The 13,255-nt window shown below is 35.0% G+C and overlaps 2 protein-coding genes across 5 annotated transcripts; one reads left to right on the top strand and one right to left on the bottom strand.

The window, feature by feature from the left end:
• Positions 1–782: 782 nt before the first annotated feature.
• On the top strand, positions 783–7,350 carry LOC113693739 (1-acyl-sn-glycerol-3-phosphate acyltransferase 2-like). Of its 2 annotated transcripts, XM_027212381.2 has the most exons (12): positions 783–977; positions 1,061–1,187; positions 1,535–1,657; positions 2,597–2,636; positions 2,761–2,834; positions 3,641–3,700; positions 4,817–4,894; positions 5,073–5,231; positions 5,885–6,010; positions 6,412–6,504; positions 6,730–6,816; positions 6,917–7,350. In XM_027212381.2, the coding sequence occupies exons 2-12, from the start codon at positions 1,107–1,109 to the stop codon at positions 7,154–7,156; spliced, it is 1,161 nt and encodes a 386-aa protein (XP_027068182.1). In that variant the 5' UTR covers positions 783–977; positions 1,061–1,106; the 3' UTR covers positions 7,157–7,350. The 2 variants fall into 2 exon arrangements, with proteins under 2 accessions (XP_027068182.1, XP_071909213.1); XM_072053112.1 differs by having other exon boundaries at positions 971–1,187.
• Positions 7,351–10,471: 3,121 nt separating this feature from the next.
• On the bottom strand, positions 10,472–12,567 carry LOC113692395 (triacylglycerol lipase OBL1-like). 3 transcript variants are annotated; one of them, XM_027210798.2, is made up of 5 exons: positions 12,219–12,567; positions 11,910–12,103; positions 11,709–11,742; positions 11,017–11,630; positions 10,472–10,929 (listed from the first exon to the last, which is right to left on the bottom strand). In XM_027210798.2, the coding sequence occupies exons 1-5, from the start codon at positions 12,523–12,525 to the stop codon at positions 10,636–10,638; spliced, it is 1,443 nt and encodes a 480-aa protein (XP_027066599.1). In that variant the 5' UTR covers positions 12,526–12,567; the 3' UTR covers positions 10,472–10,635. The 3 variants fall into 3 exon arrangements, with proteins under 3 accessions (XP_027066599.1, XP_027066600.1, XP_071909212.1); XM_027210799.2 differs by having other exon boundaries at positions 11,910–12,052; XM_072053111.1 differs by having other exon boundaries at positions 10,786–10,952.
• Between the last annotated feature and the right edge of the window lie 688 nt (positions 12,568–13,255).

Here is a 13,255-nt window from a genome sequence, read left to right as displayed (position 1 = left end):
AAATGGAGAAGGTTCGAACCTTACCTCCAATACATGTCAAGAAACATAAATTTGGAATGAGAGAAACAAGAAAAGGAATTTCTATATAAGGCTTAAATAACGATATATGTGTGAGTTTTTATATAGAAAAGATGTTATTACTCTCTCTTTTCATTATGTAAAAAGATAATTAAATACTATAAAAAAGTGTTGATTTAATGTATAAAAGTTAAGGGCATAAGTGCTTAATAAGTATATAGGGTGTGGATTTAGTATAAAGGGGTGTGGATTTAGCCCCTCAAAAAAAAAGAAAAAAAAGGAAGAAAGGACAAATACTAGTGGTATATCAATTAATCTAAAACCCTGTTTAGGATTGGCAATGCGTGCACAAAAAATATGTTTTTAAGTAATCAATTTCTAAAGTATTTGTAATCAATTTCTAGTATATTTGTATCAATTGAACTATCAAAAGTGTAAATTTTGGATAATTTTATTTAATTTTATCATTAATTTTGTCAGATTTAACTATTAATAATATATTTCGTAAATCATGTGAATTTTGATAATTTGATAGATAAAATCATACTATTAATAATAGTTGAATGATCAAATCTTTACTATTCAAAAATTCAGTGACTATATGGATAATTCGCTCGTAAATTAATGGAGCCCACTTTTTAGTAATTTAAAAGAGCTTTTATTAGGAGCAGAAGCACATGTGTCATTTATGAGCCACCGGCCTCTGATCTAAAACGCGGCCGTAGAAAACCCGAAGCAACAAATAGCAGTTGCACCTTGAAATTGGTAACTGCGAGTTTATCGCAACGCCGCCTCTTCTGACGACACTCAGCTCTCCTCTCCTGTCCCCGCCCGCCCCGCTTTCCCTGTTGCTCTTATATTAAATGTTAAAAAAATAATTACTGACTTAATACTCTCATTTAATTATCATTTATATGAATCCGATTCTTCGTATTCATCTTTTCCCCAGCATCGAGAAAGTAAATCGCCCATCTCATTTTCTGTAAATTGTCTATTCAAATTATTGCATTTTATTTATAGATATATAGTTTTTGGGAGACAGCTGCAGTTGCATAGAGAGAGAGAGAAAGGTAGGGGTAGGGGAAAAGATGGTGAAATTAGCGGCAGCTGTAATAGTGCCGTTGGGCGTTCTCTTCTTCCTCTCTGGCCTCGTCATCAATCTCTTTCAGGTACCTATTGCATCCTCCTCTTATTATTATTTTTTTAAATTTTATTTCTGTATTTAAAAAAAAAATTTAAGGATTTGCATCGAAAAATGAATAATTAATGCCTAAAAGTTAGGGTTTCCAAAATCTTGGTTTTCGTTATATTTAGCTGTCTGGTAAGTTTATGCATTAGGTTTTTTTTTTCTTTACGTTTGAATTTCTCTTTCATGGATGAAATTGATTTAGGTCAGAAAAATTCGATATTTTCAATGCATTTCGCGTGACTATCGATCCTTCAGTTGAAAGTGCGTGAAATTTGTGGATTTTAATGTACGAGTGACGAATTTTTTGGTTGTGGGATAATTTTTCAGGCGATATTTTTTGTCCTGATAAGGCCACTATCCAAGAGTACGTACAGGAGGATAAACAGAGTGTTGGCAGAGCTACTGTGGTTGGAGCTCGTTTGGATAGTTGATTGGTGGGCTGGAGTTAAGGTAATGATGATTGTTTTCCTTCATAAGAGAAGTGTTATTTCTATTTTTATTAAAGTTAGCTCATTGCTGTGATGTTTGATCTGGCTGTTATATTCTAGACATGCAACTTGATGGGGCTGTTTAACTCGAATAGAGGTTGTAAATAAGGTGCTAATATAAGGTTATTCCAGTAGCGGCACCATTTAGTTAAGGAGGTTAATTGTGAAGCAACGCATGTGACATATTCGAGTTTGGGAATTGGCCATTCATGTGTGTATTTTTGTGTATTTTATCAAGATCAAGTAATGCTGAGACCGATTAGCTTTGTACTCCTTTTTAAGTACGGAAACAACTGTCATCTTAAGTAAATTTTTTTGTATGTGCTACTATGGTCTAAAGGAAGTCTCTCAAACTAGAAGTGGGCTGGATTATCGTGTGAAGCCTTTAATGCAATTAAAGATCTTCATCTCCATTTGAAACATGATGAAACCTACACTTATTGCTGGTTACATTAATTTTTATCACTTAAGGCATTTGGCAACTCGAAGGAAGGTGTAATAAATGTTTGAAAGCAAGGAACTTTGTATGTGCATAGAAGGAAAGCGAACATTCAGGAAGCACAGTGTGGCTTTGCTTGTCAAGAAACATCCACATGTTCTCTTTTATACCCTTTAGCAACCTTTTTGGAACAACAAAGGGAATCTCTAATTTGGCACATAATTCTTTAATTTGAATATGCGTGACCAGCTTGAAGTGCAAGTAGCACTGAAGGTAAAGGCCTTCTAGTGCTCAAATTTGAAGTCTGAATGCTGCCAATTTAAAATCTTCTATTTAGCATGTTAGAGGGTGGTCACAATGCATAAAGCTAGGTTCCATAAAACATACCATCTTAATAGACAAATTTCATGGCATATTACTTGCAAATCATTAATATAAAATATTAATCTTTTTTTGGTGCAGATTCAACTCTATACAGATTCTGAAACCTTTAAGTTGATGGGTAAGTGAGAGGGTATCCATCTTCCCTCTGTGTGTGTATTTTTAATGCTTGCTGCAGTTCTTCTCTCACTGTTGTTATCCCAGGATGTGTGATTAATGCATTTGTTGTGGTTAACTTTTATCAGGTAAAGAACATGCACTTGTTATATCTAATCACAAGAGTGATATTGATTGGCTTGTTGGATGGGTTCTGGCTCAGGTCTGTTTCATATCTGCTGCTTTTCCTTTGGCCAGCTGTTTTTTACTGGATAAGTAAAGTAAGACATGTAATAGCAAGATGGTATTTCCCATATGCAAGAATTGAGTGATTACGTGTGAAGTTCAGAGAAAAAGTTCATTGAAGAGTCTATTCATGCAAGAATGATTTCCTAATCCAAGGCAACAAATATAAAAGCCCAGCATTATCCACCAGTTTCTGGATTACTTGAAAACTCTCTTATTCCTCTCATTTCATATTACCGAAATCACTTCACTGGTGCACTGTGTCTAGCTCTTATTATTCTATGTATTTAGTCTGCCTTGGTCCAGCAAAACATGACATCTAGAACATTGCTTGGCATAACCCACCGACATTGGAATATGCTTAACAGCAGCCATCAACATTCTTGATCTAGTTTACAGTATATATAATGTGTCTTGGCCATGCGCTTTCATAAGAAAAAATAGCTACTCACATAAATCTGGCTTTCCTCTGCCATCTATGCTTTGCCTTCTTTGCTGTATTTTGCAGTGTTTGGATATGTGAGAGCTTGATATTACACTTAGAATTCGTTATAGATGCCTGTTTGAACTAATTTGTATGTAAATTAAGCAGTAAACCAGTAGACAAGGAGTGTACCATCTTTCTGTGAAAAATATAGTTTATTTCCCTTATGCAGTAATTTTTACCTGAGGAAGACAAACTGAGATACTCTGATAGAATCTGCAGTATGACCCCAACTTTTTGGTTCTTTGTTGTCATTATTTGCTTCTACCTATTGCTTTAATCTTTAATCTGTTGAACAGCGATCAGGTTGCTTGGGTAGCACTCTGGCAGTCATGAAGAAATCATCAAAGCTTCTTCCGGTAAAGGGTTTTATTTTGGCATTTAGCATATGTGATGCAACTCTTACTACTCTGTAATTTTGTCATAATTGACAAAGTTGTTCGCGGACTAATTTCTTCTGAACATGCTACTGTTGTGAATTTCATGTGTTCTGTTCTTTTGGTACATGTATTCTAATTGCTTTTTGACAATATACAAAAAGCTTTTCAATGATGCAAGTACTTTCTGAGAAATTAGCATTTGACTTCGAAATTGTATTTTGTACTCCATTGTTATATGATTTTGAAATAATTTCTTGGAGTAAATCCTTGTAAAGCATATTGCTGCTACTAGAATAGTTGCACAAAGAAGAAAATTGCAATAGGTGTTGATTCGATTTTCAAATTTTTTCAAAGAACATGCTTTTTGTGCTATTACATGTATTTTGGATTCTCAACTATTTCGGATAAAAGCAGTCACTCAATTTTCCATGTTGGCAGCCCATTTTGTCTACGTGATGTATATTGTGGACTTTTGTCCTGTGTAATTTTGGGCAAACATATGAAATGCCCTACATACGAAATGCCCTGGTAGTATGCATGATTGGGGGAAGAAACCTTTTTCTGCTGCAGCTAAAGAAGCAGAACTGAATCTTGCCTACTTTATTCTATTTTGTGTGAAATTTGTTTTTGGCAGATGAAAGGCGCTCTGTAATGATTCTTTCATATTAAAGTTAAGAGGGTAACAATTCAGGAAAGGAGAAAAAAATGAAAACACGTGTTGGATAGGGTATTATTTGAAAAAATGAAAACACTTTTGTTTGGATAGAGTATTATTTGAAATATTATTTGGAATAATTAATGTAGCACTTTTTGTGATGTGATGTATGCGAGATAAAAAGGTGATCGGAAATATAAAAAGATGGGTTGGGAAATGTGTGTATGATGTAAGGGAAAATTATTTGAAAAAATTTGGTATCCAAACAAATTTTAGCATTGGTTTTTGTAGGTGATGGATGTTCTTCTACTTAAGTTTAAATTTGTATATTTCCATTTTGGCCGGACGCTTCTTTGTTCCTTTTGTTGTACATTTCCTTGGAGCTTCTGTTGTGAGTTTACATATTCAATGAGAATGATTTTGTATTCTATTTTGTGCAGGTCATTGGCTGGTCCATGTGGTTTTCTGAGTATCTTTTTCTTGAAAGAAGCTGGGCCAAAGATGAGAGCACTTTGAAGGTATGGTAATCTAAAGTAGGTTCTTGACTGCCTTTACTTCTTATTTGTTTTTGAACATACAGGTTTATGCTTCTTTTTCCTTTTCTTTTTCTTTTCTTTTTTTTTTTCTCTTCCAGTTCATTGTTTTGGAGCCATCCTAATTGAATTTGTCTGAGCTTTTATTGGCTTCTATTTACAGTCAGGGCTTGAACGGCTAAGGGATTATCCTCTGCCCTTTTGGCTAGCGCTTTTTGTTGAAGGGACTCGTTTTACACAAGCAAAGCTCTTAGCTGCTCAAGAATATGCAGCATCATCTGGGTTGCCTGTTCCTAGGAATGTTTTGATTCCCCGTACTAAGGTTGAGATCTAAATTCACTCTACTCCTTAAAAAGAGTTTGTAAAGATGTTAACTGCTATTCTTTTTGTTTGTGTTCTTTTGCTTATCCTGAATATTTCATTTTTCGCTTGGCTTTATTTGCTTGTCTTGATTTTCTTCTCTGTCGAGGTATATCAGTTCTGTTCAACTGACAGCAGATGGTTAGACATACTCACTCACTTTATAACCATATTCATGTTGTAAAGGACCATCAATATATATTTTTTCCCCATTAGTATATTTTGACTAGTGTAAGGCCACTGTCATCTTCACTTTTAGCAATTCTAATCCTGTAGTGAAGGATATTGTGTCTTTGAACCTAAATATGCTTTTTGTTTTTCTCTTCTTTGCTCATAGCAGAAGTTGTACATATTAGAAATGATTCTGAACATATACTTGTCATGTTTTGAAGTAGGCTGATCTCTGTGAAGCTTGTTTGTCAAATGATCTTAATTGAATTTTATTTTATTCAACCTAAAAGATACACCAGTCTGTGCTAACTTTCTTCCCTTTGTTTAAGACCATCATGAGGATTCTTAAGTTCCGAACGTGATGGTTCTAAATGAAGGCAAGAAAGTTCTTTTCACCCACTTATTTTCTCAAACTTACTGCTGTTTCTTGATCATTACTTCCAGGGTTTTGTTACATCTGTCAGTCACATGCGGTCATTTGTCCCAGCCATATATGATGTCACAGTTGCTATTCCCAAAAGTTCACAAGCACCAACAATGACACGACTCTTCAAGGGGCAATCTTCGGTGGTAAGCTGCAATTCAGTTTGACCGTCAGCATTGAGTTTATCCATTGAAGCCTAAATATGGCATTTTACCATTTTACACAAATACAAATAGAGAAAGCCTTACGTACTACTAGTATCATGTACAAGGAAATCAAGATCCTTTTTTTTTTTCGTGGTAGTATTAATGCCCTGGAAAAAATATACAAAAAAGATGTGACATTGTTTACTTCAAACTAGGCATTTACATACCCTTTAAACATTAATTCAATCTAATTGAGAGTTTAATACCCAGTACTAGAACAGAGTTTGCATCCATATCCAGTACTTGGATGTGTATCTGCATAGGGTACAATGGTTGAGAGACTCCAATGTATTGAGTGCTTTTCAACCTGTACTGGGTGATAACAGTTTAGAGTTCTGCAGGTTCATGTGCATCTCAAACGGCACTTGATGAAGGATTTGCCAGAAACAGATGATGATGTTGGTCAATGGTGTAAAGATATTTTTGTGGCCAAGGTGCACTCTTGGTTCCTTTATCATTGATAAGTTTAGTTGGATATTTGTCATGCCAAAATTTTGCGGGTTTCCGGCCTTTCATGACAAGTTTCATATTCATCTATGCTTATCTAATTCATTAATTTTTGCTTCTGCAGCGCCTATTCTTTATTTGTTTTGATCGTAATAACAGTTACAGTGTTATCTTAACTGTGGCTTGTCTTTTGTTCACTATGTGATAACCAGGATGAGTTATTGGACAAACACAAAAAACAGGATACTTTTGGTGAGCAACTGTTGAGAGACATTGGTCGCCCCAAGAAATCACTTCTGGTAAAATGCCGTTTATCAGTTTAGATCATGAGATTTGGCTGTGGTGGATCATTGCATTCACACGTCTTTAAAACTATATGCTAACTGCGTATGATGACAGGTGGTGGTCTCATGGTCTTGTCTGCTGGCTTTTGGGGTCTTGAAGTTTCTCCAGTGGTCATCACTTCTTTCGTCGTGGAAAGGTCTCACACTTTCAGCAGTTGCCTTATTGGTGGTTACACTTATGATGCAAATTTTGATCCGGTTTTCTCAGTCTGAGCGCTCAACTCCTGGTAAGGTTGCTCCAGGAAAGCCTAAGAATGGGGGAGATTCTTCAGTAAGTGTACAAAAGCAGCAATGAAACTCATCATCTTATCAGGCCTTAGATAGAACTTGCGACTTCAGCCTTCATTATGATAGAAACATGTGGCATTTGTATCATGTAGTCTATCATTCCATTTTAAATTTGTATTTTTTGACGGTAAGCTTGTCTGGGACCGATTTTTGTACGAAGATAGACATCGTCTGCATATCAATTGGTGAATTGCTTTCCAACTGGGCTGATCTTATGCAGTGTGCAAAATTATACCTGGCAATTGGGCGAGTTTTGGGCGGGTTGATGTTGGGTTTTCATTTTAATGGATTACATCCAATCCGTTCAATATTAGGTTGGGTTAATTTTGGGTTGGGTCATATTAGGTTATTCCAAATCCATGATTCAAATATGATCAAATATATTAAATAATAGATTTTGATACATAAACTCTTTCAAATATATTTTCACATATTAAAAAAAAATTCACACACATAAATACATTTTCATATAGATAGATATATTTTCACACACTAAAATACTCACAGATATAAGTGCACACTCACTTTTTAAGTTCTTTTGAAATACGTAATTACACATACAAACACACTAAAATAGACACTAATATACTTTCACAAATACACACATATATTAACTGTTTAAACTATTTGGATCCAATCACACTTTAAAGAAAGTTATATATTGAAAATTTGACCCAAAAAATAAACACAAAAGAATCATGCATGATAATACATTTGAGCCGTTGTAAAATGGAGAAATTAGAAATTAGAAATAAACACAAAATGAATCATGTTGCATCCTAAAAGATAACTTCCGAATTTGCATCTGAAATTTATTTTGAATATATCATGAGTAGAATTTGGCATTTGATCTCCCGTTCAACATTTTTGTGATATACTCCATATTACACCATATATCCTTCACGATTAGTTGGCCATTCCTATGATCCTTATTATGGGTGTCACCTAATTCATAGTGTAACATGAAATATAATTCTAGTAAAAGTTTAACGAAGAATGCCAAGACTTAAATTATTCTTCTCTTATTCAAGAAAAACTTTAATTATGCTAACCAGAAATCTGGGTAGTAATATTTATAATTTGCACAAACTAGAGAAGACAATAGTATAATAACAAGTTTTACATCTCTGTCAAATGAAAGTGGAAGTTGGGTAATGGATATCCAACACAAATATCCAATCCGCCTAAAATATATTTGGATTTTTATTACCCAACCCAAAATTGACCCAACACCCAAATTACCCAACCCAACCTCTAAAATTAGTGGATGGGTTGGGTGGGTTATTGATTTTTGGGCATAATTGCCAGGTATATGCAAAATCAAAGAGACGCCCATTTCAAATATAGTTCTTCATCTTAACTTTGTCTATTTCAGTCAATCGGAATGTGAAGCTATTAGTTGATCGTACGGTGGGTAGGAGCCCGAATGGACCATGGTCTTCATTTAATTGAGCTATTGGACGAATGTATTTAGTTGTAGGTGGGGTGGGGCTGTAAGTTTTGTGATTGTCATAAACTTTTCTTTCATCCGTAATAAAAATAAATTTTCTTTGAAGGGCTATAGTTTTGTGATTATCAACTCTGAGCGTTGAGATTTTCTTGCCATTCATTTCTTTGTCATCATCTTTGCTACTCCATAATTTGGTGTTTAATGGAACTTAATTTGGGAATGAACTCTTTGAAGCGTAACTTTCAAAAGGAGGGTATATGAAACTTTCTCCTGGGGCCAAACGCTAATAATAATCGGAGAAATAAGCCTAGGGCTAACTTCACATATAGGGTTTTATTAATTGCAGAAAGCCTCAAAAATCATAGAATGCCCTTGGATTATAATTCACAACATTCAAATCACTCATGAATAAACGCTTGTCTTTGCTCCAAAACCTCTCTTTAAATCAACTAAAAATGTCGAATCAAATATCCAAAAACTTATCTACAATTTCATATTAATATCAAATTTTCCTTAATATCCAGCAACATTGTATTCATTAATAACTCTAAACTCCAATTCCATGGCTGCTACCTTTCCAATACAAATTAGTCTATGTCATCACCATTAATACGAATATCCAATATACTCCAGTAGCACACTGTTTAAAATCAATCAAATTTTGTCTATGTAGGAATACCATCAATAGGAATTGCAATAGAAAATATAAATGCAATGCAGTTATAAATATATTAGGAATATTTTCTTTCCCATAACAACCATAATAGTATAATATTTATTTAGTTCTTTTTAGACTTTCCATTCTTAATTTTTTATTTTGTTATCACTGCCATTATCTTCATCTCCAGCTAGTTTAACAACTAAATCGTCACTCAACCTATTGTTTGACAAATTCAATTTGCTAATACCTGAAAAAAAATTAGGCTACTTAGTTGACGGTCTTCGTTGACCATCTTCGATGGAGTTTCTATTCACATCGAGTCCCTTCCCTCTCCTCCCTAGATTAGGCTAACTTAGGTTATAGGAATCCTATCGTTGCGATAAAAAAAATACCTGAAAAAAATTGAAAATAGAAATGGGTATAGAGAAGCTATTTAATAGTGAAAGAGAAAGAATTGAGAATAAACACCAAGATAGATAAACACATATTTATTGGTAACAATAATACATATTTAGTCAATGGGTTGGTATGCATGATGGTTTTGTTGGTAACAATAATACATATTTAGTCAATGGGAATGGATAAATAAATTTAAAAGGGAGAAGATGTAAGAGAAAAAGGATAGAGAGTTAAATAGGGAAGGCTGCTATTTGAATCATTGGTTTACAATGGATGAGGGAGGTTAAATTTTGGTAGAGTTTTTCAATGAATTGATAATTAAATAAAGGATGTTGTTGTCTTTTTACTACACTAATGGAGGTCCCGTAATTATGAAAACCTTAGGGGAGCCGAGTGACATTGTCAGACACCTTAGGAGTGGTTTCTGAAATTATCCCATAAATTTATAATACATCATCAGAGTGCTGGAAAAGTCCGATTCTTCTAAACAAATCTGATTAGTACTGCTACTTTTAAAGATTTCGTGAGTGAGCTTTCAGCATAAAGTGTCTTATTACCTTATGATTCAGCATTGACATCACTTGTAAGTTGTAACTGTAGAATCTGGTAGTATACCTATACATTAAGTATAGTATCATCCAAATTTCGAATTTCAGCCTAATTTTGAACTTAAAATTGAGAAAACTGTAACGATCTTTGCTTGCTGGACTATTCGGATTAATGTCAAAGAATAATTTTTCGATTCGTAAGCAAGGAAACTCAGAATCTGCTTTCAATTAAAAAGAATGAAAAAGCAAATTCATAACAAGGCCTTTCAATCCACGTATAAAATTTTGCTTCATTCCACTTGAAATCAAGGTGCTTGAATTTCACAGAACATTGTTTCTGTTCCAGGATACTGATCAAATCAATAATTGACGACATTACTTTCATTAGTTTCCACTGTATATTGGCCTAAATTTACAACTGGCATTTGTCATTGCGAACAAAAACATTTATTTGCACCACCCGTGATCCCCTCCTTGCATCTCCAAAACTCAGCAGATCCCAACCGGACTGCATTGATATACTCCTGGATTCCATGTGCTGGAAAACCAGGAACTAGGAGACCAAACAATCTACATACTAGTAGCAGCAGGCCTTCTCTGTATTCTGGTCCATATATATGGGGAAGAAGAAAGCTTCTTACAAGCTCCCAAAGGGCATCAAGCCTTTTTGTTATGAAAGCACGGATGGAGAAGTAGTTTTTATGTGGTTCTTGCGGAAACATCTGCATCACAGGCACCAAGAAGTCTTTTTTGAAAGAATTTATTGGACAGTTTTTGACAGGAATATTAGAGGACAATCAAATGTTTACCTTTCCTTCATACAGGCTGTTATAGAAAAGGCATGGTCCAAAGTGTCTAAACAATAGTGTTGTGTCATCATCATAGGGAAGCCTGGGCACAATGTCATAACCGTACACAAATCTGTAGTATTTTATATCATAGCTCTTAAGCTGCTCCTTGGCATAGTCTCCAAATTTCACGTCTCCCACTCTTGGCTGCCCAAACGTGTAGATTGCCTCCAGTCTTTCCAATATACAAGTCTCATCATGCAATGCCAGAACTGCCGGAAAGAGGATAGCAAGTGCTCCTCCTAAGCTGTGTCCAGTCAGAATAAATTTGGTCCGACTGTGGGGATGAAGAAGTTTCCTGAGCTTCTCTTTGATGGTATAGTAAGCTATCGGTTTTTCATTATCATGGTCAATTGTAGGAGGCCAACTTTGATCGTTCTGCAATCCTAGAGCTTTGATGAAGCCACTATGGACTTTTCCCATACTCTGGAACTTGTACCAAGATAAGTCAAAGTCTGTACACCAATCATCTGCATTGAAGAGTTCGGTTCCTCTAAAGGCCACAATGATCATATCAGGATTAGCTGTTTTATCATGGATTATGAGCCCTTGTGTTGAATATTTCTGTTGATACTCTGCAAATATTGTGGTGAAGCAAATTAAGGTCGATAACTATTGAACAATCTTGATTATTAGCACAATGTGATGCTTACCATTCCAGAAGTCATATTCCCCTATTAACTCCATCTGCATAAAATAGCAGACAATTAACTTATGTATAGCTAATTTAGAGACTTGCAGAAGTTATTGGTAGCTACCAGATTTCTAGTTGTCTTTTAAAAATTTCTTATCAACCATATATTTTTAACTTTGAAAATGAAGGATGGCATTAGTAATCTGAAACACTATATTACCTTCCATTTATCTTCAACGACAGCTTTGATGAATGCTTTATTTTCATATGCAATTTTAGAAGCCATTACAGACAGCTCTGCAAAATATTTTTTGTCACCTGGCTTGATGTTCTTATCCAATTCTACTCTTCTGTCAAAATGCCCTAGAAATGACATAAAGTCAGCTGATCCTTCTGCTGGCACCACCACCTTCCCTTTATGTCAGAGACATCTATATGATCACTTCAATTTTCATGATGCAACAGATCAACATGCACACAAGTAGTGCATGCTAGAGGTGTAGAAAATGAAATGGACAAATAAACTAACCTCGCAAAAGATTCAGTAGGAAAAGACAGAAGTTTCCATTACATGCAAGAAGATTTAGCCACAACTCAAAGATTGAACCAAAAACAGACAAGGGCTTTGCTGCGAACTGGAGAACATTTTGAATGAAAATTGAGAAAAAGATATACACTCTATGCTTGAGGCTCGTCTTCTTCACCCTGAGGCACTCGATGAATTGTTTGCTCTCTATGTTACCAGAAATTAGGAAACGAATGAGGCCTATAAGGCTTGCTTCATCAGGTTTCAGCACCATATACTTTTTACTAGTTTGATCATTGGAGGCTGCCATGGTGTGATGGTAATAGGATCAAACAAGAAGAAGATGGTCAAATGAGATCTGATAACAGCAATTGGTATATAACAGTAATTGGTATATATTCTGCACAATACTAGCAAGAAGCCCTTGCTGGACCCGAACGTAGATGCTTGCAAGAAGCAAAGAATAAGTGAATAACCAAGGAACTAAATTTTTAGATTCCTTAAAACTCTGAAATCATACATTCACTTCATATATCAGTACTAGTTCTAGGCGCATAATTTAAAGAACAAGCAAACCAAATAATATCGGAAAAACTAGAACATGTAAACCAAAGAAATGTTGACTAACATTTGTCCTACACGTAAAGTGCACCAGTGTATTGATACAAGCTTTACTTTGATACGCAGAAATCTAGTACCCGTGAAAACAACTTGAGAGGGCAAACTAATTCTTTGCTTGTGCTGTTCTTAGCCAATAGGCAGTCCTTTATGACCTAGCAGTTGGAAATTGGAACACTTTTGCCTTCGCCTTCAGGACTGCAGCACGTGATATAAACGGAGTAGATCCCATAAATTGTCAATTTGGGCTGTCACTGGAAAAATCATAACAACAATTGGTATGAAATGTGATCATCAGACATCATACACGTTACATAGGATATTGCCTTTTTTTTTTTTTTTTTTGGGGTTCCTCTACTTTAATGCATGTAGGACACAACTTAAGTAGAAGAAAACGGATTTGCTAGCCCAAACAACCAAAC

This window comes from Coffea arabica, chromosome 6c (assembly GCF_036785885.1).
Source record: "Coffea arabica cultivar ET-39 chromosome 6c, Coffea Arabica ET-39 HiFi, whole genome shotgun sequence".
NCBI lineage: Eukaryota > Viridiplantae > Streptophyta > Magnoliopsida > Gentianales > Rubiaceae > Coffea > Coffea arabica.
The sequence above is the reverse complement of the archived record's forward strand: the minus strand, read 5'-3'. Positions and strand labels throughout refer to the sequence as shown.